The sequence below is a fragment of the Engraulis encrasicolus genome, chromosome 11 (assembly GCF_034702125.1).
Source record: "Engraulis encrasicolus isolate BLACKSEA-1 chromosome 11, IST_EnEncr_1.0, whole genome shotgun sequence".
Taxonomy (NCBI): Eukaryota; Metazoa; Chordata; class Actinopteri; order Clupeiformes; family Engraulidae; genus Engraulis; species Engraulis encrasicolus.
In genome coordinates this window covers 7,638,078-7,665,577 of record NC_085867.1, presented here as the reverse complement: position 1 = coordinate 7,665,577, position 27,500 = coordinate 7,638,078, and the positions used below count along the sequence as shown (strand labels likewise).

At 43.0% G+C, this 27,500-nt stretch overlaps 1 protein-coding gene across 3 annotated transcripts in view; it reads right to left on the bottom strand.

Moving 5' to 3' along the window:
- The window catches only part of LOC134457853 (multiple C2 and transmembrane domain-containing protein 1-like), an 81,246-nt gene that overhangs the window by 43,615 nt on the left and 10,131 nt on the right, over window positions 1-27,500 (bottom strand). For 2 of the 3 annotated variants that reach the window (XM_063209832.1, XM_063209833.1), the window contains exons 2-8: window positions 21,075-21,195; window positions 17,512-17,654; window positions 17,105-17,184; window positions 16,089-16,200; window positions 6,949-7,119; window positions 4,587-4,717; window positions 3,435-3,621 (exon numbers count right to left, since the gene is read on the bottom strand). In XM_063209832.1, coding sequence (XP_063065902.1) covers window positions 3,435-3,621; window positions 4,587-4,717; window positions 6,949-7,119; window positions 16,089-16,200; window positions 17,105-17,184; window positions 17,512-17,654; window positions 21,075-21,195 — 945 coding nt within the window. Of the gene's footprint in view, window positions 1-3,434; window positions 3,622-4,586; window positions 4,718-6,948; window positions 7,120-16,088; window positions 16,201-17,104; window positions 17,185-17,511; window positions 17,655-20,582; window positions 20,609-21,074; window positions 21,196-27,500 lie in introns of those variants that run through there. The other variant, XM_063209834.1, reaches the window with a different exon arrangement.

The following is a 27,500-nucleotide window of genomic DNA, read 5'->3' as shown; positions in this document are numbered from 1 at the left end:
TCAGTAGGCCTATATACACACTCAGTATGAATGTACCTGTAGGTACTAGATCAGATGTGCTCAATCAGATGTAGGCCTACAATGCTATGTTTACAGATGCCAATTTCTAAATACAAGAAAAAGGAAAGAGGGAAAGGGGCAGGCCTAGGCCACCAGATTGACTAGAAATGGCCGAGAATGGAGGGGTAATGGATACTATGTCAGACTGCAAACATTGAACTGCAATTTGGTTCATGTTTTGGTTNTTTCCTCTTATATCTACCCATTATTTATGAATTGTTCACAACATTATGCAGAATGGATTCACAATGAGTGTTGCTTCAAAATGGTCTAGCTGATATCATAGAATTATTGAGTTGGAATTGCAATGCGTTGATACAGTGACCCCATTATGTTTTTTTTTAGTAGTAGGCTATATTTTTCTTTCCCATCAGAATGGGCAAACACTGTTCTGGTGAAAGCACTGGTGCGCATTGCTTGCAGTATTTCTGACATTTAAAAAAAATAATGCACTGGTCATAGCAATCAGAGGGAGAAAACTAGTTGTTGGTTATTTTGTATGTTTTTCACTATTCATCCTGTAGTCTACCTCTTGTGTTCTACCGTTTTGAAAACCTATGGCTACCGGTACTTTTTTGCTTCTCGATGTGCGGTGCCAGGCACACGCTTACCATTGATTTAAAAAACGTCCCCGATTCCTACACGCACTCGTGTTCTCTCCTACAAGCGGACACGACACAGTCACAGACATACGTCTATCGTTTAACAAAAGTAACACACTTTCCAAAGCTTGTCGCGCAACTTTCCACTCGAATCAAGACAAACACCCCACCCATCAGTCCTGAGTGCGCAGTGCGCAAATAACTGAACTGAAACGAAGCGTATAGTCCGAGAAGATGGGCACAGACGTTTAGCCACTCAAAAACAAGCACACACACAACTGTTGCTGCACGCTACTCCAGTTAGCAAAAATAGCATCACACAGTAGCCTACAACAAGCCTTGAAAGTGAAAGAAACACCGAAACGGCATTTATTGACCATGAGTCCACCCATCAGAACACTGTTTCCCAGAGCAAGACGTGGCATAAAATATTGGCTCTGCCAGGGATATCCTCCGTGACCCCTGTAAAATGCAACCCATTTTTAACTTATTTCTTAAATATATATCGGCAACAACAAAGTTAATATGCTATGATTACAAATGAGACTGTACATTATCCGCGCTAGTTCTACACGTAGCCAGTCAAACGCGCTAAACTTTGAGGATGAAAGGCATGGTATTACGCATGGCATATCCTAGCTAGCTGCCAATGATAGCCGTCCCATTAGAGCTATGAATAATGTTAGTAAAAGTCACAATGCTTAAAAGGCAACCCCTTCATGAAAAGGACATCATGCGCAGTCGAAGTAAACTATTCATTTTTTTTCTAACTATCCGCCACGGCAGGTGCAATGATAATGGAAACATACGTGTCCTACCTTCTTCAAGCTATGCATTCCATGCATATGCATTATTAGCCCATATTGGAATATCAGTCCAACTCATTTAATGATTGTCATTTCATGGCACTTTAAACATAGTATTACACTTATTTTCTTTTCTGCCATCAGCAACAATGTTGGCTATTTGTTTTTTTAATCTCTCGCGCTGCGCCGCAACCGAATTGCTGACCGCTCGTGTACTTTTTTTTTTTTTTTGGAACACGGAAGAAAAGGGGATGGCTCAAAACTACTGAGTGAATCTGTTGTATGACACCACCGGTGATGGCGCGTGTATAACTAAATCCGTACACCAAACACACCTCTCCTTCCCTTCTCATGACCAGGAGTGCTCTCGATTTGAGTTCAGTTGGAAAGTAAAAATTGTAAATTAATTGACATGAATTATAAAGACGGAAATCCGTCCAAACGAAAATCCAGTTGACGGAAATCCGTCATAGCGACGGAAAACTTTAATCCCTGTATTATATTATATTATATTATATTATATTATATCATATTATATCATATTATATTATATTATATTATATTATATTATATTATATTATATTATATTATATTATATTATTACATTATTATGTTACTATTAACTTTAATGGCTTCGTTTCACTGAACAGATTAGTGAGGCTGTTCAATGTTCCTTCCTGGCAGTTTTTATTGTTACAGAGACAATAATGTTACATTGGTCGGAGTGGCAACAACATTGCAAATGTTCCTTACGGTATCATATTCAGTATACAGTGACATTAAAACCAACAGATTTATAGATATTGATTCATCCTATTAATTTATGAGTAGGCACCAACTAATGACGTGTAAGAGAGGACATATCGTTCTCTCATTCTCTCCCCTCTAGAGAGAGAGAGAGAGAGAGAGAGAGAGAGAGAGAGAGAGAGAGAGAGAGAGATTCACGTGCATTAATGTTTGGGCTTCCTTCCAAGCACTATATCTCTCTCAGTGACAGCATTTAGCATTTAGTAGCAGGGATCACTGAAGCATTCATAATAGACAACATAAATTATGGCTGTGTGCATAGGAGTTTCAGATCTTTGGAACATAAATTATGGCTACGCTATTATGGTCGAAGCTTTATGTGCATTTATATACAGTATATGTGTGTATAGAGACTTTGATGGCTTTGGCTGGGCCCAGGACAAAGTAATCTGCAAGGGCCCCAAACCCAATACATAACATGTAATGAGGACCCAATTCATGGCCCCCTCTCTCTCTCTTTCTCTCCCTGCCTGGACTCGGGACAACTGACCCTTTTGTCCCCTCCGGTCAGCTTCCCTCCAAGTGTGTGAATTACTGATGGTACTAAGGATGTAAAACGTGAATGTACTCTGTGTGTGTGTGTGTGTGTGTGTGTGTGTGTGTGTGTGTGTGTGTGTGTGTGTGTGTGTGTGTGTGTGTGTGTGTGTGTGTGTGCGTGCGTGCGTGCGTGCGTGCGTGCGTGTCTGTGTGTGCAAATGGCACAGGAAGGACTTTTTACGGAATTTTACGGAAGGACAATAAGTAATCTAGCGGCACAACTCAAACAAGACATGCAGCTCAATGTGCTCAACAGTAAGATTAACAACAACAATGTGTCCATTCACTTCACAGTATTCTCACATATCTCATGTTGAGTTGTTGTAATGAGGTCCCCATTAGGACAGAGTAACCAGGAAATGCTTTGGATGTATTTGAATTTAAGTGTTTATGCATAATGTGGGCAGCTGTGGCCTAGTGGTTAAGGAGATGGGCTTTAGATCAGAGGGTTACAGGTTCAAATCCCACCCTTACCACACCCCATCACACTCCATGGCTGAGTGCCATTGAGCAAGGCACCTAACCCCACACTGCTCCAGGGACTGTAACCAATACCCTGTACTTAAAAAAATAAGTGTAGTGTAACATGCACATGTGTCCATTTGCGTCACGCTATACTCACGTATCTCTTGCTGAGCTGTTGTCTCTCTGTGGGGTCGTCCAGGACGTTGGGGGTCAGGTCGGATATGGAGACGGCAGTGGAGGCAGTGAGGGTGACCAGCAGCACCACCATTCCCTTCTCCTCCTCTAGGGGGAGCTCCAGCTTATGGGTGCGCTCCTTACTCAGAGTAGACAGGTCCACCTGACAGCTAACATACAATACATGCATACACAGAAGGAGACGTTTTACCCCAGGGCCCAGGCACACATACATGTACGAGCGCACATACACACAAAGAGCCAACTGACAGCTAACATGAATGCATACACAGAAGGAGACATTTTACCCCAGGCACACATTCACAAGGACCACAAAAAGACTTGTTCTCTGAAAACGCAACATGGGATAAACAGCTCAATGGTTCAATAAATATCCACTGCTGCTGGTTCTCCACTACTGTAGCTGATTGTACAGCTACCTCTAGGGGGAAGTTAACATTACACGTAAACAAACCAATGGACATGCCACAGATGGTAACTCACAACAGTCACCAGGGGCCTATACTACAAAGCTGGCTCAGGATTAAACCAGGTTAAGTTAAGAGGTAAATCGTCTAATGGGAGAGCCTGGAGTCCTCATTTTCTAAAGAACATGAGGTCTCCAGGCTCTTCTATTAGATGATTTACCTCTTAACTTAACCTGGTTTACTCCTAAACCAGCTTTGTAGTATAGGACCCAGCAAAAATGCCAGTGATATAAGTATGAAAACTGGTGGTGAATTTGATATAGAAACAATGATTTCCTATAATGGGTGAATTTTAATGTCGAAATAAAAAATCGCAACACAGACAGACACACGCACGCACGCACGCACGCACGCACGCACGCACGCACGCACGTGGAGACATTATGCACACAGGACAAACACTCCTACTCTCTCTCTCTCTCTCTCTCTCACACACACACACACACACACACACACACACACACACACACACACACACACACACACACACACACACACACACACACACACACACACACACACACACACACACACACACACACACACACACACACACACACACACACACACACACACACACACCGCCCACCCCCCCACACACACACACACACACACACACTCACACACACAGCACACACTCCTCTCACCGTCCGATGAAGTCGTCTCGTCGGCCTGTGTCTTTGTCCCAGACGGCTATCTCCAGTGTGTAGCCCTCCTCCTCATACAGGTTCAGGTCAAACTGCTCCCTCCACTGGGGGTTCAGAGTCTTGGGCATCGTCTACACACACAAGCACGCACACACCCACAAGTAAAGTCAAGTTCAAGTTCTTTATGTAACAGGGTTAGCGCAGAAGTTTGAAATTGCATTTGACCAGTCTCCAATGTGAAGTTAAACTAAATATACAAAAAATGACACACACATTGACACACACAGACACACACAGACACACACAGACACAGACACACACACACACACACACACACACACATGCACCCAGGCACACACAAACACGCAGACACACACATAGCACACACACACACACAAACACACACACACACACACACACACACACACACACACACACACACACACACACACACACACACACACACACACACACACACACACACACACACACACACATACACACACACACATTGTATGTGCACACACACACAAATAATACCTTTAAGGACAAAGTTAATACACTACCTGTTAACATCAACACTACCTGTAAGTGAGGATCTTAAATGTAAATGTACTATAAGCAAAGATATGTGAGTGTTGAATGTCATACTTGATGTCAATAAAAAAATGTACCCTCCATTTCACTTTCACGCCACACATTCCTACTGTTGATTGCAAATTCTTAAGTCCTAACCGGCTTAACCCCCGTTTTTTCTGTGTGCGTACAGTACATGTTGTATGTTATATATCAGCACAGTCCTTGTGCTATTTATTCTTGTGTATGTTTTTCAATTGCATGTTGTATGTGTCATGTGTCTTGTAGCTTGTATGTAAGGACACACCCATCTCTCTCTCTCAAACTGCAAAACCAGTTTACCTACGGGTACGCATAATATAATACACAGTAATAATAAACTGTATTTGTAAAGCACAGTATCATACAAGGCATGCAGCTCAAAGTGCTTAACAAATGGATAAACAATAATGTTAAATTTAAAAAAAATGGAGTGAGGTAGAAAAGAGAGACAGAAACAAGAAGGAATAGCAAAAAGACAAAAGAGGAAACTAGACAGAATAGAAACAATAAGTAGACGTAAAGAAAAATGAAATAAGGAGTTGAAAGAAGAGATATGTAGAGAGCAATGATGTGTATATAGGTCAGTGGTAGAGAGTAAAGAGGCATAAGGTCCACAAGGGTTAGGCCCAGATTAAGTAATAAATAGTCACAGTGAATAGGGCACTCAGCTGTGTGAATAAAGTAAACTGAACTGAACTGAACTGAATGTTTGACGGTTGCCAATGCTCTCACCTTGCTCTTGTACATCCGGTGTCCGAGGCGGAACAAACACATATAAGTGTTGCATGTCATACTTGATGTTAATAAAAAAAATCTTTTTCACGTTCACATTTGACAATTGCCAACTGGTAACCTGATTTACAGTCAGGTAAGCCAACTGGGGCTGGGGCAACTTTTTTCATCACCAGGCAAAATGGCTAGTAGATGATAATCTTACAAGCCAAACACACACTGACTAATGGGTCAAAGTGGCACTTCGTCTTTTCTACCAGCCAAACAAGTTGCCGGCTAGAAAGTTGGCCAGTACATTCTAGCAACTAGAGCACTTTTGAAAAACAAGATAGCGTTTGCTGGCTTGGGAAAATGTCTTCAAATCCTTAAACATTCTAGAATTCTTTTGTCAGGACGTGATTTCATCAACACCCATCTTGTTTTTTTAACACCAGCATGAATAACCCCCTGATTTAACATCCTTGATTTAACTACACCATAAAGTGCAGTGTTGTTTTAAATCAATATGGTGTTTTGTAATACAACACCAACACTCTGTTTTAACACTGACAGTGAATATTTACTCCCATATTTGCTGTGAAGCCAAACACACACAGCCTGGTTCTCACTGACGGTGCGTGTGTGTAGCTCTGGAGCCCCCTGGTGGAGAGCTACACACACTTCCGTCTGGTAGCGCTGCCATTAACATGCTCCTCTCGAGTAGAAAATAAACGGAGCATTTATTGCTTAAATATCAACGGCAGCTCGCATTGATGAATCACAGGACAGATTATATACTATATTGACTCTTTGGAGTTGAACAGAAAACGTTTTTGGAGGAATTTGTTGGTGGTGAGTAGCAATAAATACAACATTTATTTTCTGACTCGAGAACAGCATGCTAACTGCAGTGCTACCAGACGGAAGTTTGTGTACACAAACGCACCGTCTGTGACAACCAGGATAAAACACACACTCACTAGTGGCTCAAAGTGGCTTAATTTAAAGACCTGGTTGCTCTCGATGGTCTCACCTTGCTCTTGTACTTCTGATGTCCGAGGCGGAACTTGACGTAGGGGTCGCTGAGTCCGTTGTGGTCCATGGACATGAGGTCGCGTCCCTCGATCAGGCTGATGCTGACGATGCCGCTCCACAGCTGAGACTTCCTGTGCTGCTCCGACAGACGCACGCTCTGCTGCTGGGTCTACACACACACACACACACACACACACACACACACACACACACACACACACACACACACACACACACACAGGTACACACACACACCCACACACACACACACACACACACACACACACACACACACACACACACACACACACACACACACACACACAGGCGCACACAGACACATACACACACACAGGTACAAACACACAGGTACACACATACATGCACACACACACACGTACATATACACGTATATATACACACATGCATGCACACGTACAGGCACACACACAAAATCACACAGGTACACACACACAAGCACACACATATGTACATATACACACATTCAGACACATGCATAAACACAAGCATGCACGCACACATGCACACCCACACAAATGTGTACATATACACACATGCACGCAGAAACACACGTACATATACACGCAAACACATGCAGACATGCACAAACACACATACATATACACACATACACACACGCATGCAGGCACACAAACACACGCATGCACGCACAAACACATACACATACATATACAGGCACACACACACACACACTCACACACACACACACACACACGCACACGTATACACACACACACATACACACACACACAAACAGATATACAGGTGCACAACCCCCCTTTTCCCCCCTTTTTTTTTCCCCCCCCCTTTTTTAAAAGGGGGGGGGGGAAAAAAAAATTTTTTAAAAAGGCCCAAAAACTTTTTTTTTTTGGGGGGGTTTTGGAAAAAAATTTTTTTTTTTGGGCCCGGAAAGGGGCCAAAAAATAAAATTTTTCCCTTAAAAAAAAAGGGGAAAAGGGGAAAAAAAAAAAAAGGGGGGGAAATTTTTTTTAAAAAAAAGGGGGGTTTTTTTCCCACCGGGGGGGGGGGGGAAAAATTAATTGGGGGCCCTTTTTGGGTTTTTTTTTTCCCCCCCCCGGGCCCCCCCTTTTCCCCCCCCAAAAGGGAATTTTTTGGGTTTTTTTTTTTTGGGGGGGGGGGAAAAAAAAAAAAAACCCAAAAAAAAAAAAAAAAAAAAAATTTTTCCCCCAAAAACCCGGGCCCTTTCCCCCCCCCCCCCCCCCCCCCCCCCAAAACCCAAAAAAACCCCCAAAAACCCACCCAAAAAAACCCAAAAAAAAAAACCCCCCGGCCCCCCAAAAAACAAAAAAAAAACAAAAAACCCAAAACCCCCCCCCTTTTTTAATAAAAAAAAACCCCCCAAAACCCCCCCCAAAAACTTTTTTTTAAAAAAACCAAAGGAAAAAAAAAATTTTTTAAACCCAAAAAACCCCCCCCCCAAAAAATTTAAAAAAATTTTTAAAAAAAAAAAAAACCCCCTTTTTAAAAAAAAAGGGGAAAAACCCAAACCCTTTAAAACCCAAAAACCCCGGGGGGAAAAAAACACCCCCCGGGAAAAAAAAAAAAAACAAAAAAAAAAAAAAAAAACCAAAAACCCCCCCCCCCCAAAAAACCCCCCAAAAAACCCCAAAAAAACCCCCCCAAAAAAAAAAAAAACCCCCAAAAACCAAAAAGGGTTTTGGTAACCACCCCAAAAAAAATGTTTTTTTAAAAAAAAAAAAAAAAAAAGGGGGGAAAAAGGGAGGGGGGGGGGGGCCCAAAGGGGGAAAAAAGGGGGGGGTTTAAAAGGGGGGCTAAGGGAAGGGGAGGAAATTGGGGGGAATTTTTGGGGGGAAAGGCGGGGAAAGGAAAAGGGGGGAAAAGGGGTTTTGGGGTCCCCAAAAAAAAAAAAATTTAAAAAAGGGGGGGAAAAAAAAAAAACCCAAATTTTTTAAAAAAAAACCCAAAAAAACCCCCCAAAAAACCCCCCAAAAAACCCAAAAAAAATTTTCAAAGGGGGCCCCCCGGGGGTTTTTTTTTAATTTCCTTTTTTTTTTTTCCCCCCCCAAAAATTTTTTTTTAAAAATTTTTAAATTCCCCCCCCAAAAATAGTTTTTTTTTTTTCCCCCCTTTTTTCCCTTTTTTTATTTTTTTTTTTTTCCTTTTGTTTTTTTTTTTTCCCCCCCCCCCCCCAAAAAACCCCCCCCTTTTTTTTTTTGGTTCCCCTTTTTTCCCCCCCTTTTTTCCCCCCCCTTTTTGTTATTAAATTTTTTTTTCTGTTTTTTTTTTTTTTTTTTAAAGGAAAAAAAACCCCCCCCCTTTTTTTTTTTTTAAAAAAAAAAAAGATTTTTATTTTTTTTCCAAAAATTTTTTCCGGGTTTTCCCCCTTTTTTCCCCTTTTTTTTTTTTTTTTTAAAAAATTTTGGGGTTTTTTCCCCCCTTTTTATTTTTTTTTTTTGGGATTTTCCCTTCCCGGGGAAAATTTTTTTGGGTTTTTTTTTTTCCTTTTTTAAATTTTTTTGGGGGTTTTTTTGGGGCCCCGGGTTTTTTTAAATTTCCCCAAAATTTTTTCCTTTTTTTTTTTTTTTTTTTTTAAAATTTTTTTTTTTTAATTTTTTTTTTTCCCGGTCGTTTTTTTTTAATTTTTAAAAAAAATTTAAAGGGGGGGCCCCCCAAAATTGGGAAAAAAAAAAAGGGGGAAAAAAAAAAAAAAAAAAAATTTTTTTTAAAAAAAAAAAACCCCCCCCCCCCCAAAAAAAATTTTTTTTTGGGGGGGAAAAAAAAAAGGCCCCCCCGTTGGGGCCCCCCCTTTTTGGGGGGGGGGGGGAAAAAAGGGGAAACCCCCCCTTTTTTTTTTTAAAAAAATTTTGGCCCAAAATTTTTTTTTTTTCCCCCGGGTTTTTTTCCCATTTTTTAAAAAAGGGGGTTTTGGGGGGGGGGCCGGTTTTTTTCCCCCCCAAAAAAAAGGGGGCCCCCCTTTTTTTAAAAAAAAAAAAACCCCCCTTTTTCCCCGGGGGAAAGGGGGGAAAATTTTGGGGTTTTTTCCAAGGAAGGAAAGGAAATTTTTTTAAAAAAAAAATTTTTTTCCCCCCCCCAAAGCCCCCCCCCAACAAACCAAACCCCCCCCCAAAAACCTCCCGGGGGGGGCCCCCAAAACCCCCTTTTCCCTTTTTCCCCCAAAAAAGGGAAAAAAAAAGGGGGGGGGCCACTTTCCCCGGGGGCCCCCAAAAACCCTTTTTTTTTTGAAAAAATTTTTTTTTTTCCCTTTGAAAAAAAAAAAAAAGGGGGGGTTTTTTCCCCCTTTTTAAAAAAAACCCCTTTTTAAAAAGGCCTTTCTTCCCCCCCCCTTTTTCCCCCCGGGGGGAAATTTTTTTTTAAAACCCTTTAATCCCCAAAAAAAAAAGGCCCTTTCAAGGTTAAAAAAAAAAATTTAAAAAAAACCCCCAAATAAAACGGGAAAAAAAAAAAAACCCCCCCTTTTTCCCCCTTTTAAAAACCCCCCCCCCCCCAAAAAAGGGGTTTTTCCCCCTTTTCCCCAAACCCCCCCATTTTGCCCCTTTTTTTTTTTTTTTTTTCCTCCCCTTTTCTTTTTCCCTTTTTTCCCCCCCCCCTTTTTTTTTCCTTTTTTTTCCCCTTTAAAAAAGGTTTTTTTTTTTAAAAAGGGGGGCCCGGGGGGGCCCCCCCCCGGGGGGGGGTTTTCCGGGGGGTTTTTTTTTTAAAAAGGGGGTTTTTTTTTGGGAAAAAAAAATTTTTTTTTGGGGGGGGAAAGGGGGGGGGGGGGGGTTTTTTTGGGGGGGGGGGGGGAAAGCCCGGGGGGTTTTTTAAAAAAAAAAAAAACCCCCCCCCTTTTTTGGGAAAACCCCCAAACCCCCTTTTTTTGGCTTTTTTTAAAAAACCCAAAAAGGGGGGGGAAAAAAAAGGGGGGTTTTTTTGGGGTTTCTTTGGGGGGGGGGGGGGGGGCCCCGGTTTTTTTTTGGGGGGGGGGGTTTTTTTTTGGGGGGGGGGGGGGGTTTTTTTTAATTTTTTTTTTTTTGGGGGGGGGGGAAATGGGGGGTTTGGGGGTTTAAAATTTTTTGGAAAAAAAAAAAAAACCCCCCCGAACCTTTTGGGTTTTTGCACCCCCTTTTTTTTAAAAATTGCCCCGGGAAAACCCCAAAGGGGCCCCCCCCCTTTTGGCCCCCCAAAATTTTTTTAAAATTTTGGGGTTTAAAAAAATTTTTTTCCCTCCCCCCAAAATCCCCCCCCCCTTCCCCCCCGGGGGGGGGGGAAAATTTCCGTTTTTGGGGGGTTTTTTTTAAAATTTTTCCCCCGGGTTTTTTTTTTAAAAAAATTTTCCCCGGGGGAAAAATTTCCCCTTTTTTTAAATTTTTTTTTTTTTTCCCCCAAAAAAAATTTTTCCGGGTTTTTGGGGGGGTTTTAAAAAAAGGGGGAAAAAATTTTTTTTAAAAAAGCCCAAAATTTTAAAAAAAAACCCCCCCCAAAAAAAGCCAGGGGCCTTTTTCCCTTTTTTTTTCCCCCCCCCCCAAAAAAAAAGGGGGGAAAAAAGGGGGGTTTTTTCCCCGGGGGAACCCCCCCCCAAAGGGTTTTTAAAAAAAATTTTGGGGGGTTTTTTTTCCCCTTGGGGGCCGGGTTAAAACCCCCCCCAAAAACCCTTTTTTTCCCCCGGGGGTTCTTTTTTTTTGGGGGGAAAAAAATTTTTTTTGGGGGGGGGGAAAATTTGGGGGCCCTTTTAAAGGGGGGCCCCCGGGGGGGGTTCCCAAAAACCCCCGGGGGGGGAAAAACCCGGGGTTTCCCAAAACCCCGGGGCCCCCCCCCCCCCCCCGGGGGGGTTTTTAACCCCCCAAACCCCTTGGGGGGAAAAAAAAAAAAAAAATTTTCCCAAAAATTTTAAATTTTTAAAATTCCATTTTTTTTTGGCCTTGGGTTTCCCCCCCCCCCCCTTTTTTAAGGGCCCCCTTTTTCCCCCCCCAAAAAAATTTTTTAAAATTTCCCTTTTTTTGGTTTTTTTCCCCCTTTTAAAAAACCGGAAAAAAAAGGGGGGTTTTTTTGGGCCCCCCCCCCCCCCCCCCCCCCTTTTTGGGGGGGAAAAACCCCCCTTTCCCCCCCCCCCCCCAAAAAGGTTTGGGGCCCCGGGTTTTTTTCCCCCAAAAAAATTTTTTTTTTTTTCCCCCCCCCGGGGGCCCGGTTCCCCCCCAAAAAAGGCCCCCCCAAAACCCCCGGGGGGGGCCCCCCTTTCCGGTTCCCCCCCCCAAAAGGGGGTTTTTCCCCCCCCAAAACCCCCCCCCTTTCCCCCCCTTTTTTTAAGGTTAAAATTTCCCCCCCCTTTTAAAAAAAAACCCCCCAAAAAACCCCAAAACCCCTTTTTTTTTTCCCCGGGACCCCCCCCTTTTTTGGGGGGGGGTTTTTTTTCAAAAATTTCCAAAAAGGGGGGGGGTTTTTTAAAATTTTTTGGTTTGGGGGGCCAACCCAAAAGGTTTGGGTGGGGGAAAAACCCCCCTTTTTAAAAAAAAGGGGGGGTTTTTTTTTGGGGGGGGGCCCCCCCTTTTTGGGGGGGTTTTTTGGGCCCCCTTTTTTTTCCTTTTCCCCCCTTTTTTAAAAACCTTTAAAACCCCGGGGTTTTGGAAAACAAAAACCCCCCCCGGGGGGGCCCCCGGTTTTTTCCCCCCCCCAAAAAAAACCCCCTTGAAATTTTTTTTTTTTAAAAAATTTTTTTTTTTAAAAAAACCCCTGTTGGGGGGAAAATTTTTTAACGGGGAAAATTTTTTTTTAAAAAAAAATGTCCCTTTTTTCCCCTTTTTTTTTTTTTGGAAATTTTTAAAAAAATTTTTTTTTTTTCCCCCCCTTTTTTTTAAAATTTTTTTCCTTTTTTTAAAACTTTTTCCTTTTTGGAAAAAGGGGAAAGGTTTTTTGGGGGGGCCCCCCTTTTTTTTTAAAAGGGGGGGGTTTTTTAAAAACCCCCTTTTTTCCCCGACCCCCCTTTTCCAAAAATTTTTTTTTCCCCCCCCCCAATTTTCCCAAAACCCCCTTTTTTTAAACCCCCCCGGGGGGCCCCCCCCCCCCTTTTTTTTTTTTAAGGAAGTTTTTTTCCCCCGGGAAAAGGGGAAAAAAAAAGGTTTTGGGGGGGGGAAAAAAACCCCAAAAAAAAAAAAAATTTTTTAAAATTAAAAAAAATTTTTTAAAAATTTTTCCCCCCCCCCTTTTATTTTTTTTGGGTTTAAACCCCCTTGGTTAAATTTTTAAGGGGGGGGGGGGGGGAAAAACCCCCCCTTTTGGGGGGGCCCCCCCCACCCTTTTTAAAAAAAAAGGGGGGGGAAAGGGGGGGGGGGGGGGAAAAAGGGCCCCAAAAAGGGAAGGGGGGGGCCCTTTTTTAAAAAAAGGGGGCCCCGGGGAAGGGAAAGGGGCCCCCCCAATTTTTTAAAAAACCCCCGGGGGGCCCCCTCCGGGGGGGGGGGGTTTTTGGGGGGGGGGGGGAAAAAAAAAACCCCCTTTTTTTTTTTTTCCCCGGTTTTTTTTTTGGGGGGGGGGGGGGGGTTTTTTTTTTTTTCCGGGGGAAAAAATTTTTTGGGCTTTTTCCCATTAATTTTTGGGGCCCCCCTTTTTCCCCCCCAAAAAAAAAATTTTTTTTTTAAAAAAAGGCCCAAAAATTTAAAAAAAAAACCAAAAAAAAATTTTTTTTTTTTTTTTAAAAAAAAAGGTTTTTTTTTTTTAAAGAAGAAAAATTTAACCCCCCCCCAAAAAAATTTTTTTTTTCCCCTTTTTTTTTTAAAACCCTTTTTTTTTTAAAAAAATTTTAAATTTCCTTTTTAAAAAAAATTTTTCCCCCTTTTCCCGGGGGGGGGGTTTTTTTTTCCCGGGGTTTAAAAAATTTTCCCAAAAACCGGGGTTTTTTTTCCCCAATTTTCCCCCTTTTTTTTTTAAAAACCCAAAAAAAGGCCGGGGGAAAATTAAAACCCCTAAAAAAAAAAGTTTTTTTTAAACCTTTTCCCGGGGGGGTTTTTTGGGGGGCCCCCCCCCCAAAAAAAAAAATTTTTTTTTGGGGGCCTTTTTTAAAAAAAAAAGGCCCTTAAAAAAGGCCCCCCCCCCAAAAAAGGGGGCCCCCTTTTTTTTCCCCCCCCCCTTTGGGGGGGGGGCCCCCCCCCTTTTTAAAAACCCGCCCCCAAAACCCCAAAAAAATTTTTCCTTTTTTTTCTAAAAAAACCCCTTTCAAAAAAGGGGGGGTTTTTCCCCCCCTTTTTTTAAAAAAATTTTAAAAAAAAGGGGGGGGTTTCCCTTTTCCCCAATTTTTTAACCCCCCCCCCCTTTTTTTTGGGATTTTTTGGAAAAAAAAAAAATTTTTTTTAAAAACCCCAAAAAAAGGGGGGCCCGGGGCCTTTTTTAAATTTCCCCTTGGGGTTTAAATTGTGGGGGGGGGCCCCAAAAAAAAAAGGAAATTTTCCCAAAAAAGGGGGAAAAAAAAATTTTTTTGGGGGGTTTTTAAAAAGGGGGCCCCCTTTTTTTGGGAAAAAAAAAAAAAAGGGGGCCAAAAAAAAAGGTTTTTTTGCCAAAAAAAATTTTAAAAAAAAAGGGGGGCCCGGGTTTGGGGGGGGGAAAAAACCCTTTTCCCAAGGTTTTTTAAAAAAAAAAGGGGGAAGGGGGCCAACCAAAAAAAATTTTTTGGGGGTTAAAAAAAAGGGAAAAAAAAAAAATTTTTTTTTAAAGGGGTTTTTTTTTTTTTAAAAAAAAATTTTTTTTTTTTGGGGGCCAAAAAAAAAAATTTTTTTAAAAATGTTTTTGGGTTTTTGGCAAAAAAATTTTTGGGGGGGTTTTAAAAAAACCTTTTTCCCAAAAAAGGGGGGGGTTTTTTGGAAAAAAACAAAAAATTTTTTTTAAAAAAAGGGGGAAAAAATTTTTTTTTGGGGCCCCCCTGGGGGGGGAAACAAAAACAGGGGGGGGCCGGGAAAAACCCCCCCCCAAAAAAAAAGGGGGGGTTTGGAAGGGGCCCCCCCCCCCCCTTTTTTAAAAAATTTTTTTTTAAAATTTTTAAAAAAAAAGGGGGGGTTTTTTTTTTTCCCTTAAAATTTTTCCCAAAAAAAGTTTTTTTTTTTTCCCCCCTTGAATTTAACTTTTTTCCCCCCCCCTTTTTTTTCCCCCCCCTTTTTTTTTTTTTTTGGGGGGAAAAAAAGGGGGCCTTTTTTTTTAATTTAATCCCGGGAAAGGGTTTTTTTCCCAACCGGGTTTTTGGGGGCCCCCCCTTTCCAAAAAACCCCCCCCCCGGGGGGCAAAACCCCCCCCCCCCCCCTTTTTTTTTTTTCCCCCCCTTTTTTAAAAAAAAATTTTAAAAAAAGGGGGGGGTTTTTTTTTTGGGGGAAGGGGAAAAGGGAATTTTTTTTTAAAAAAAGGGGTTTTAAAATTTAATTTGGTTTTAAAGGTTTTTTTTCCTTTTAAATTTTTTTTATTTTTTTTCCCCTTCCCCCAAAAAAAATTTTTTAAAAAGGAAAATTTCACAGTCGAAACATGTCAGATAAAAGATAAAAAAGATTTTTTTTTTAAACGCTTACATGTCTGAACTTGAAGATTTGATTTGAAGATAACTCTAAGACATAATGAACGTTATACATCTACTAAATTATCTCCCAGGTGTTCCATGGTGTTAGGGCTCGTGCACAGGTTAGAACTCACTACAACAATCATGTCACACAAATACAACATTAGTCAAAAGAGTCACGGTGCAATTATATAGGTAGTGTATGTTTCATGTACTATGGTAGGGTACAGTATGTCAGCTCATGGAAAGATTTTTTTAATAGACCAGTGGTAATAATAATACAAACCTTGCTCTAAACATCTAGAATCAATTACTGTTAAACTACTGTTTATAATAACAAGTAGACCTATGCCTCTTTTCCACTGCTGGTTTTCTGGTAGGTCTACAGCTCGACACATCACGATTCGGCTGCCACTTTTTGCTTTACGATTGAGCTGTGTAGTGTCTATTTGAAAAGCAAAAAATGGTGGCCGAGTCGCGCTTTGTTGAGCTGTAGGACTACCAGAAAACCGGTAGTGGGAAAGAGGCACTAGTGTTATTCATTATATACGTATGCACATTTTGTGTGTGTGAGGGAGCGCGTGTGTACTCACGGCCTCGCTGTCTGGCTTGTCTTTGGGGGACAGGGTGACGGTCAGCTCCAGGGAGCCCAGATCCTGTTGCGGATGCTGGGGGTCACTCAGCTCCAGGGACACGTCCAGAGCCCTGGTGGGTAGAGTGCACACACACACACACACACACACACACACACACACACACACACACACACACACACACACACACACACACACACACACACACACACACACACACACACACACACACACACACACACACACACACACACACACACACACACACACACACACACACAAATGTACAGGATATACATATATACCGTATAAACTCTTATGTTTCAAGCTCCTTATACATTCGTTCTCATTGCACTTGTATGTATACATATGTAAGGTTTATTCTCTGTCATTGTTACATTACATTACATTACATTACATTAGTATTTAGCAGACGCCTTTGTTCAAAGCGACTTACAAGGAGCAATTTAAACAAGAACAGGGTAAGGCACAGTGTACAGTTGCAACACTGATAGCATTGTCCTACAAAGAGTAAAGAAGAGGACCATGCATTAAAAAGTAGCAAAGGTAAACAAAGACCTCAAGGTGCAGTGTACAGTTGCAACACTGACAACATTGTCAAACACAAGGTAATAGAAGCAACATTAAATAATAGGAAGGTAACAAGGCAAATTGGATAATAAGCAAGACATCTAGGTGCAGTGTATAGTTGCAACACTGGCAACAATGTCCAACACAATGATGAAGCAAAAATAAGTAAAGGATTAAAAAAAAAAAGTGTACAGTAGCACTAAAAGGTAGGGTTTAATTCGACTATATTCACTATTCTACGTATTCTATTTGAATTCAAATGGGCTCTATTCTGCTGCTCTGCTCTGTTCAATTCTATTGTATTCCATTCAGTTCTATATGCATTCTATTCTGCTATATTCTACATTCTATTCTATTCTATTCTATTCTATTCTATTCTATTCTATTCTGCTGAGGTATTCTGTCTGTGGGTCAGGTGTTCTCACCTGTTCTGTTCCAGAGACTCCAGGTAAAGGTAGGCGGAGCCCATGAAGTCATCATGAAGCCCAAAGTCATAGTCAAACACCTGCAGACAGAAAAGGTACTTTTAGCAAACTCTGTGTGTGTGTGTGTGTGTGTGTGTGTGTGTGTGTGTGTGTGTGTGTGTGTGTGTGTGTGTGTGTGTGTGTGCGTGTGCGTGTGTGTGTGCGTGCCTGCGTGTGTGCGTGCGTGCGTGCGCGCGTGTGTGCGTGCCTGCGTGCATGCGTGTGTACGCGCATGTGTGTAAGCATACATAAACAGTACAGTGTGTCTCTGTGTGTGTAAGCATACGGTGCATGTGTGTGTGTTTGCGCATGTGTGTGTGTGTGCATGTGTATGTGCTTATGCATGCTTGTTTGTAAGTGTGTCGTACTTTAATGTAAAGCGGCTCAAGCAGATGCTCCACGATGAGACACACTCTCTCCTCCCAGACGGGGTTGAGGTTCTTGTGGATGGTCTTGCTGCGATACACCTCCTTACCCCCCAGCTTCAGCTTCACATAGGGGTCACTGGTGCCTGAAGAACACACACAGACCAAAATATTATTTATGTCTAAGTTCTCTCTACTCTACACATAAGAAGTCACTGTTGCATGAAGTGAAAGCCCCACTGGGAAACTCCCAACTACCATTGTCGTTGTGACACAGCACTCCACAGTACACAAGTGTTCACTGCACGAAGCATACAAACAAATTGCATTTATGCCTCACCCGTGAAAGGGGGCAGCCCCCAATGGTGACCCAAGGGAGCAGTACGGCAGGATGGGGGAGAGCACTGGTTAATTACTCCCCCCAAACTGGTGGGGTCGAAACAGCAACCTTTGGGCTACAAGTCTGACGCCCTAACCGCTTACCCATGACTGCCTAACATACAGTACACAAAGCAAGACCACTATCAGTTTCACATACTGAACCAATAAAGTTACTCTTCTACTACTCTACTCTACATGCAGGTCACTGATAGCCTGGGAAATCCCATACTGCTTTACACAATCATTACCATCTCAAAGACAGCATGGATTCTACACCAAAAGTGGGGTCCGGAACTAGGGAGCCAATCAGAGGAGTGAGGAGGGGTGGAAAGGCGATGACGGGAACTACTGGACAAACGGGAACATGCAGTTTGTTGGTATATACTGTATATACAACTGACATGCTTTGCTATGGGCTACGTATTGTATATGCCAAATATGCCCAATAAACAGCCCCCATCAACATCCAGCCACATCCAGCAGGCAACTCTGAGAGCAGATGGAAAGGCTTGGAACCTGCCTCTTTCATTAAGGTCAAATACTGATGACTTCTTTATTTTTGGAGGAAAACCGGAGTCAAAACCCTCATTGGGAGTATGAAATGCATACTATAAAAGAAAAGTCCTGATTAGATATAAGTAATGAACTCAATAATGAACGATATATTCCACATATCCTGCTAATCTCTATTTAATGTCTCATTATTATTTCAAAATGAATTTCTTTTTTTATTACGCAACCATCAAATGCACTCAATTAATTTAATTAAATGGAAAGCCTTTGGGGGACTCTTTAATCATGATACAGTGTCGACGTACAGTATATATTGCACCACGGGCTCATAAAAGTATTACGACTGTTTCAAATCAAGTTCATTTATATTCCTCCCCATCCTTCTGCGAGTGACTATCATTTTCCTCTAACCACAAGCCTGTGTCAGGGTTGCCAATTGAGACTGATGATTTCCAGCCAAAAAAATGCTCAAAACCCGCCTGGAAGCACTAAATCCTGCCCAATCTGAACTAATTTGAATTGATTTCTGTGGCCATAAATTGGCAGAAAAACCAGTCCAAATGCCATTTTTACCCGCAGATGGCCATCCATCCTAAGCAGCCCAATTGGGCGGGAAACCAACCAATCTGGCAACCCTGGCCTGTGCATCTTTATCTCCATACTCCTTGCACAACAATATATCTGTCAAGTGTTATCGCTTCTGTAAATATGTAATACCATTTGTGGTATTAAAGAGCATATCATATAGTAAAATAAAGAGAAATCATTCATGCACAAATGGATTCTGCTGGATTTTTCTGCTGAGGCTGCTTTTCTGGTGCAGTATCTCTGCAGCACTACAGCTTAGGTGGTTTGGTTCTAGGGGTGTAACGATACATTTAACTCACGATTCGGTTCGCATCACAATTTTTAACATACGGTTCGATACACCCCATGATTTCTGAAATGTATCTCATTTGAAGCTTGGAAGCACTATCACATCGTATCATGTGGTTGTTTCCTGGACTGGGATGGCAAAACCTTTTTTATATATAGGGCTTTTATGCCTTTATTTGATAGGACAGTCTGAGATGGTGACAGGAAGCAAGTGGGATAGAGAGACGGGGTGGGATCGGGAAATGACCCCCGCCGGACTCGAACCGTGGTCCCCGTGGGCATGCAAGCCCAAATGTGGGGGGGCTTAGCGCGCTGCGCCACAGCGCCCCCCTGGATGGCAAACCTTTGAGAGGGCGAATCACGATACTGCCTCCTTACATCATGACAGTATTGTGACTCTGAGTATCACGATTTCCCGGTTTGATCCAATATCGTTACCGCCCTAGTTGGTTCAGCAAACCCTTCTATACCGGAGGATGATATACACTTCCCAAATGTTGAGGCATGACACATCAGTAATACGGCAGGGCTGGATTATCCGGTCTTGGCTCCAAAATAACTTACTAAGTCTGCTATGACACGACTGCATACAGAATCCGCATGTAATATTCAGATCTGCCTCTGGCATACTTCTGTGCAGTTCAGACGGGTGGATTTTACAATGTCTGTGATGAGTGTGTAATATTCTGTTCAGAAAACACTGCACAATGCTTACTGTTCGTTTGTCTTATCTCATTTTATTTCTTGGAGCGAATCGTCCAGTGCTACATCAGATCCGCTTACTCAATAAAATAAGAAAAAAAGAACAGTAAGCAGTGTGTTGTGTTTTCTGAACCTTCATCTCTGATCACATTGCCCTGCCTCACACCTACACCTGTGATGGCATGTGAGGGCAAACTCTTGACTCTTGACCTCTGATGTAATACTCTGTATTTTGTATAATGTTGGTATAAAAATCATGGATACCATGGATAACATGGATGTTAAGATTAATGTGTGTAATAGTGTATTTGCCATATTTATAAACAGTAGTACTGTATATTAATGTGACAGTTATTCCTAAAAAAGTCTTTTATGTACACCATAATGTACACCAGGGATGGGCAACTTTCATGATAAGGAGGGCCACACGCGCACACACACACACACAGACACACACACACACACACACACACACACACACACACACACACAGGGCCCCTATACAGTAGTGGTCTCTCTCACCTCCTCTGTCGCGTATGGCGAGGTTGCTGCCCTTCACACACACACACACACACACACACACACACACACACAGGTCGCACCTCCTCTGTCGCGTATGGCCAGGTTGCTGCCCCTTACACACACACACACACACACACACACACAGGTCTCACCTCCTCTGTCGCATATGGCCAGGTTGCTGCCCTTCAAACACACACACACACACACACACACACACACACACACACACACACACACACACACACACACACACACACACACACACACACACACACACACACACACACACACACACACACACACACACACACACACACACACACACACACACACACAGGGCCCCAGTGGTCTCTCTCACCTCCTCTGTCGCGTATGGCCAGGTTGTTACCCTTCACACACACACACACGTCTCACCTCCTCTGTCGCGTATGGCCAGGTTGTTGCCCCTTACACACACACACACACACACACACACACACACACACAGTAGTGGTCTCTCTCACCTCCTCTGTCGCATATGGCCAGGTTGCTGCCCTTCACACACACACACACACAGTAGTGGTCTCTCTCACCTCCTCTGTCGCGTATGGCCAGGTTGCTGCCCTTCCTGAGCAGGATGTCCAGCTGGTAGAGGCCAGACGAGGGCAGAGCAGGAGCAGGAGACGCATTACACTGGCCTGGCACAGGGATGGACTGGAGAGGGGGAGAGAGGGAGAGAGGGGGGGAGAGAGAGAGAGGGAGAAGGAGAAAGATAGAAAGAGGTAGAGACAGGGAGAGATAGAGAGGGGGGGAGAGAGAGAGAGAGAGAGAGAGAGAGAGAGAGAGAGAGAGATGAGAAGAGTGGAGAGAGAGAGAGAGAGAGAGAGAGAGAGAGAGAGAGAAGGAGAGAGAGAGAAGGAGAGAGAGAGAGAGAGAGAGAGAGAGAGAGAGAGAGAAAGCAAGAGACAGAGAGATAGAGGGAGAGGGAGGGTAGAGAGAGAGGAGAGAGAAAGAGAAAGAGAAAAAGAGAAATCATTAGGCTATAACTGAGCAACCCAATCCACAAGTACTTACGCATGCACACAAGCTGGTGTATGCACAGTCACACACATGCATGTACGCATGCACACACATACCACCAGGGATGTGTGTGTGTGTGTGTGTGTGTGTGTGTGTGTGTGTGTGTGTGTGTGTGTGTGTGTGTGTGTGTGTGTGTGTGTGTGTGTGTGTGTGTGTGTGTGTGTGTGTGTGTGTGTGTGTGTGTGTGTGTGTAGAGTAGAGTAGAGTAGAGTAGAGTACTTTTATTAATCCCGAAGCTTACATAAGCACTCTCACACACAAACACACACACATGCACAATCACACACACGGACACACACGCGCACACACACACACACACACACACACACACACACACACACACACACACACACACACACACACACACACACACACACACACACACACACACATGTGCACTCTCTCACACACACACAGAAAAATCATTATAAATGGCTGAGTGACTCAATCCAACAGGCGACAGCAGCGGAGAGCAGGAGAACTGGTGGATAACAGGAGAGAGGGATGACGGATGAGGGGAGAGAGAGATGAGAGGTGAAGAGATAGAAAGGAGAGATTTGAGAGGTGAACAGAGAGAGAGATTTTAGCCTGATGCTGTGAAGTGAAGTTAAGTGAAAGCTCATCTGGGAAACTCCTGAAACCGGATTGGAGAATTCATGTGGCTTTTTTTGAATCACATACTACTTCAACCACTGACTTGTATATACCCCGCACCACGTTTCCACCCCGTGATTCTGATGGGACAGGCTGTGAAATTTCTGATTCCGTTAGGATTCGTCTAAGATTTCCAGACCCTCGTGCGAGCTCAAGAAGTTGAGTGGAAATGCACGAAGGGTCTGCGTGAGAGCCAGGCTAGGAAACTCCAACTAGTTTTGTCATTGTGACACAGGTCTCCACAGCACACAAGTGAACACTGCACACAATGAAAATGCATGTATGCCTCACCCATGCAAGGGGGCAGCCCTCAACGGCGCCCCACGGGAGAATTGCGGCGGGACTGTACCATGCTCAGGGTACCCCAGTCGCGGAAGAGGATGGGGGAGAGAACTGGTTAATTACTCCCCCCACCAACCTGTCGGGCCAGGAGTAAAACTGACAACCTTTGGGATACAAGTCTGACGCCCTAACCACTGACCCATGACTGCATACATGTTGAGATTTAGGTTTTATTCCTAGCTTTTAAATGCAACTTATTTCATGTTTTTTGTGCTTTGGAGGCTGAGATATTTAGGTTTTAAAAGGCAGAGGGCCTTGAAGATCTCCTGCAAGCTTGGGGATAGGACTTTTGTACAGTGTTCGCCATGACGGCACTGTTGACTGGCTGACACCTAAGGACACCTTCCACGTATCAGGCCACCCTTGTAATTGTTGCACAGTGAGAGATTTTAACGAGTGTGTAATAGATCGCCTATTTCCTGCATTGTCAAATGACATATCCATACACCCCGCCTATGGTAAATGGTAAATGGACTGCATTTATATAGCGCCTTTCCACTCCTTCGAGCACTCAAAACGCTTTACATTGTATGCCTCACATTCACCCATTCACACTCACATTCACACACCGGTGACCGTGGCTGCCACACAGGGTACCACCCTGCCAACAGGAGCCCATGAGAGAAGAGAGTCTGTGTGCCTTCCCGCCCTTTACAACTGGAAAAAGCTGCTGTTCCCACGCCACTGACTAAGAACTCCCCAATAAAATCCTTCAGCTCCCTTGGCAAGGAACCCCTGTAAGACCCCTAGCAACCTAGCAATGGCCCTCACTGATCTGCAACCCAGTGGCTGTGCCACCGCCTTTGGCGTTCTCCACTCCCTCGTAGAGAGATCTAGGTTTTCCACCCTTGTGATGCTGTTACTTAAGAAAAGGTCCACTACCCGCTGTGAAAACCCCTGCTGTGTGGCCAAAAAGGTGTTGTGGAATAATGGCTCCTCTATCCCAATATGGCCATGGCCTCCCCTTGCCCTACTGAACAAACCCCAGGTATTGAAAACAGAACAATAGAAAGGAGAAGAAATGTTGAGTCCATTTTATACAAAATGACTGTCCATCAGAGCCAAATGACAAATATCAAGCGCCCCTCCTGCTGCACCCCTGAGCACAGAGAGCCCAAAGGGGATCCAAGGTGCACTCTCTGAGGAGTACAGCAGTCTCCGCAATGAATGAAGTCATAATCTAACACTGTGCGGCCCGGTTCTCGATTCTGATTGGCTGATGGCCGTATTCAATCGAGCGCAAACCTACACCTTCCACCTGAAGATTCTATGCGCGTGTAAATTAGACCCAGCGCATCTACATCGGTAATGAGAATATGTTGCAGTTGGGGTAGGGAGTCTGAAAGAAGAGCACATCTTTGCACCATCTGTGGTTGGGGTAACCACAATCACTTCCTCAACTTGTCAACTGAACGTCGCAGATCAAATTAATTGCTATTAAAGCGTTTTTTTTTTAAGAACTTTAGTCAGCGATTAAGTGTGACAGTGTTAGATAAGAAATAAGCCACTTGAGGCAGTGGGTTATGCTCTATTGATTAGCCCCTGCCCACCTTCGCACAGCGGTAGATGCAAAACTCCTGGAGGCAGCCAGTGATGTCCATCCCCAAAAAAATTAACAATTAAAGAGAGAGTGAAAGAGAGTGAGAGACACAGAGAGAGAGAGAGAGAGAGAGAGAGAGAAAGAGAGAGAGAGAGAGAGAGAGAGAGAGAGAGAGAGAGAGAGAAAGAGAGAGAGAAGAAGAAGAAGAAGAAGAAGAAGAAGAAGAAGAAGAAGAAGAAGAAGAAGAAGAAGAAGAAGAAGAAGAAGAAGAAGAAGAAGAATACACAGAAGAGTGAGCAATTCATGACTCTCTCTCTGTCTCTCTCTCTGTCTCTCTCTCTGTCTCTCTCTCTGTCTCTCTCTCTGTCTCTCTCTCTGCTATGGCAGTAGGGATGGATAGGGATAGGGATAGGGATATCTCAAGGGGCCATAGCAGAAAAACATCAAGAATCACACTCACACACACACACACACACACACACACACACACACACACACACACACACACACACACACACACACACACACACACACACACACACACACACACACACACACACACACACACACACACACACACACACACAGGGCCACGGCAGAGAAACATCACCAATCAATGTGCACTTGAACTTCACTACTCTACAGCCTGTCTATTTCCTCTTTCACTGCTCCACCTGTTCTCTGCTTGGACAGTGGAACTAAAATGAAAATATCCCCTGTTTGTGCAGGAGAAAACACTGCCTGCTTCCCTTCCACAGTGTGGAATAAAAACAATTTCTTGACCATTCAGTGCGGAATGGGGAAAAAAAAGCCTATGTGTTTTCACCCATTGTACATGTACAGTGCACAGTTTTATATTTTTACGTCTTCTATGGGTTTTTTAATATTATATTGTATGCTGGGTATGTGAGTGTTGTATGTAATGCAGTGATGGTTTGAAGCCCAAGACAAATGTTCCCCCCTGGGGACAATAAAATACACTCTACTCTAATCTTCTCTACTGCACATTCTAGACCTGTCACTGCCAGGTTCAGAAAGGAAAGTCCTCGCCATAGCACAAATTCTGAGAGTTAGCTAGCAGATTTTCCACAGACACTCTACCACCCCATCACAGGTCAAGATGTTAACGTTAATAACAGCATTTGAGATTCTCGTTGTTGTTCTAGATACAGAAGATGATTTGCTGGTGGCCAATTGACCTCCTAACCTCCAAAGATGTAACCTCTACACTCCCTTGCGAAAATTATAGTCCTGATTTGCAGAGGTGTCGTGTAAAAAAAACACACAGTTTCCTTCCAAAACATGGAACGCATCTGAGCAACCAGTAGACCTTACTTATCTTGACTCTGCACTGACTGGATCAAGTTTGGGGTAGGTTCTCTTTCAGTCGATTCACTCGACATCTCCTTTGGGAATAGTCCCCTTGGGTGACATAAGCTTTTACAGTAATTGTTTTTCAGTAACAGCGCAGTGTGCAGTGTTCACTTGTGTGTGCTGTGGAGTGCTGTGTCACAATGACAGTGGGAGTTGGAGTTTCCCAGTTGGGCTTTCACTTCACTACAGGAAGCACATTTTCCTCTAGTTTTCCTCCAGTGACGGCTACATGTACAGTATATCACGAAAGTGAATACACCCCTCACAGTTTTGCAGATTTTTGAGTATATCTTTTCATAGGAAAGCATTACAGAAATGTAACTTTGACACAATGATTAGTGGCCTTTTAACAACATATTTAACCGCTTACATTTCTTGTTCACTCAGAAAAGAACAAAATACAGCCATTAATGTTTGAACATTAAAATCCGGTAGAGAAGGGGCTATGTTGGCTCGAATCGTCTCGAAATGAAACGAAATGAAAAGGGATGACAAGGGAGGTCATCAGTGTGCGTTTCAACCTTTCTTTGCATTGAACTTTTACATTTTGAGTCTGCATCTGGCTTAAATAGATTGGTGTGAGATTTGAATGCAATCCTATGGAGAATATCATGATCTGCTTCAGTAGTCACAGTGCATGTTGACATGCATGTTTCTTTTAGGTGTATTTCAGATTGCCAATGTTGACAGCATTCATGCATCCCCAAACCATGTCAGTCCCACTACCATGCTTGGCTTATGAGAGGATACACCTTTTTTGTACAACTCACTTGTTTACCACCACACATGCTTGACACCATCTAAAGCAAATTTGTTTATCTTGTTCTCTTCAGATCACACAACATGGTTCCAGTGATCCATATCCTTGGTCTGTTCATCTCTCTTGAGACCAAGATAAAAAAAAATTGCTTTAGATGGTGTCAAGCATGTGTGGTGGTAAACAAGTGAGTTGTACAAAAAAGGTGTATCCTCTCATAAGCCAAGCATGGTAGTGGGACTGACATGGTTTGGGGATGCATGAATGCTGTCAACATTGGCAATCTGAAATACACCTAAAAGAAACATACATGTCAACATGCACTGTGACTACTGAAGCAGATCATGATATTCTCCATAGGATTGCATTCAAATCTCACACCAATCTATTTAAGCCAGATGCAGACTCAAAATGTAAAAGTTCAATGCAAAGAAAGGTTGAAACGCACACTGATGACCTCCCTTGTCATCCCTTTTCATTTCGTTTCATTTCGAGACGATTCGAGCCAACATAGCCCCTTCTCTACCGGATTTTAATCTGGGGTGTACTCACTTTTGTGAGTACATGTTCAAACATTAATGGCTGTATTTTGTTTTTTTCTGAGTGAACAAGAAATTTAAGTGGTTAAATATGTTGTTAAAAGGTCACTAATCATTGTGTCAAAGTTACATTTCTGTAATGCTTTCCTATGAAAAGATATACTCAAACATCTGCAAAACTGTGAGGGGTGTATTCACTTTCGTGATATACTGTAACTGTAATCAGTAACATTAGCCAAACTCAGCACGAGGATGTTAAGACCCCAGGATGGCTGGCACACACACACACACACACTCACACACACACACACAGGATGGCTGACACATCTTCTGAAGCACCACAAGACACGCCTCAATAAGACACGCAGGCACACAGACACACACACAAAAACACGACACACACAAAAACACGACACACACACACACACACACACACACACACACACACACACACACACACACACACACACACACAGACACACACACACACACACACACACACACACACACACACACACACACACACACACACACACACAAGCTTCCTCTGGAGCACCATGAGACACGCCTCAATAAGACACGCAAACAAGGCCAGTAAAGAGGATGCCATTTTGGAGCAATGCCAAGGCATATTTCCCCAAACACTCACAAACACAGATGAAGATACCCAGAAACACACAGACAGAGACACACAGACACACACGCAAATGCGCGCACACACACGAACACACAC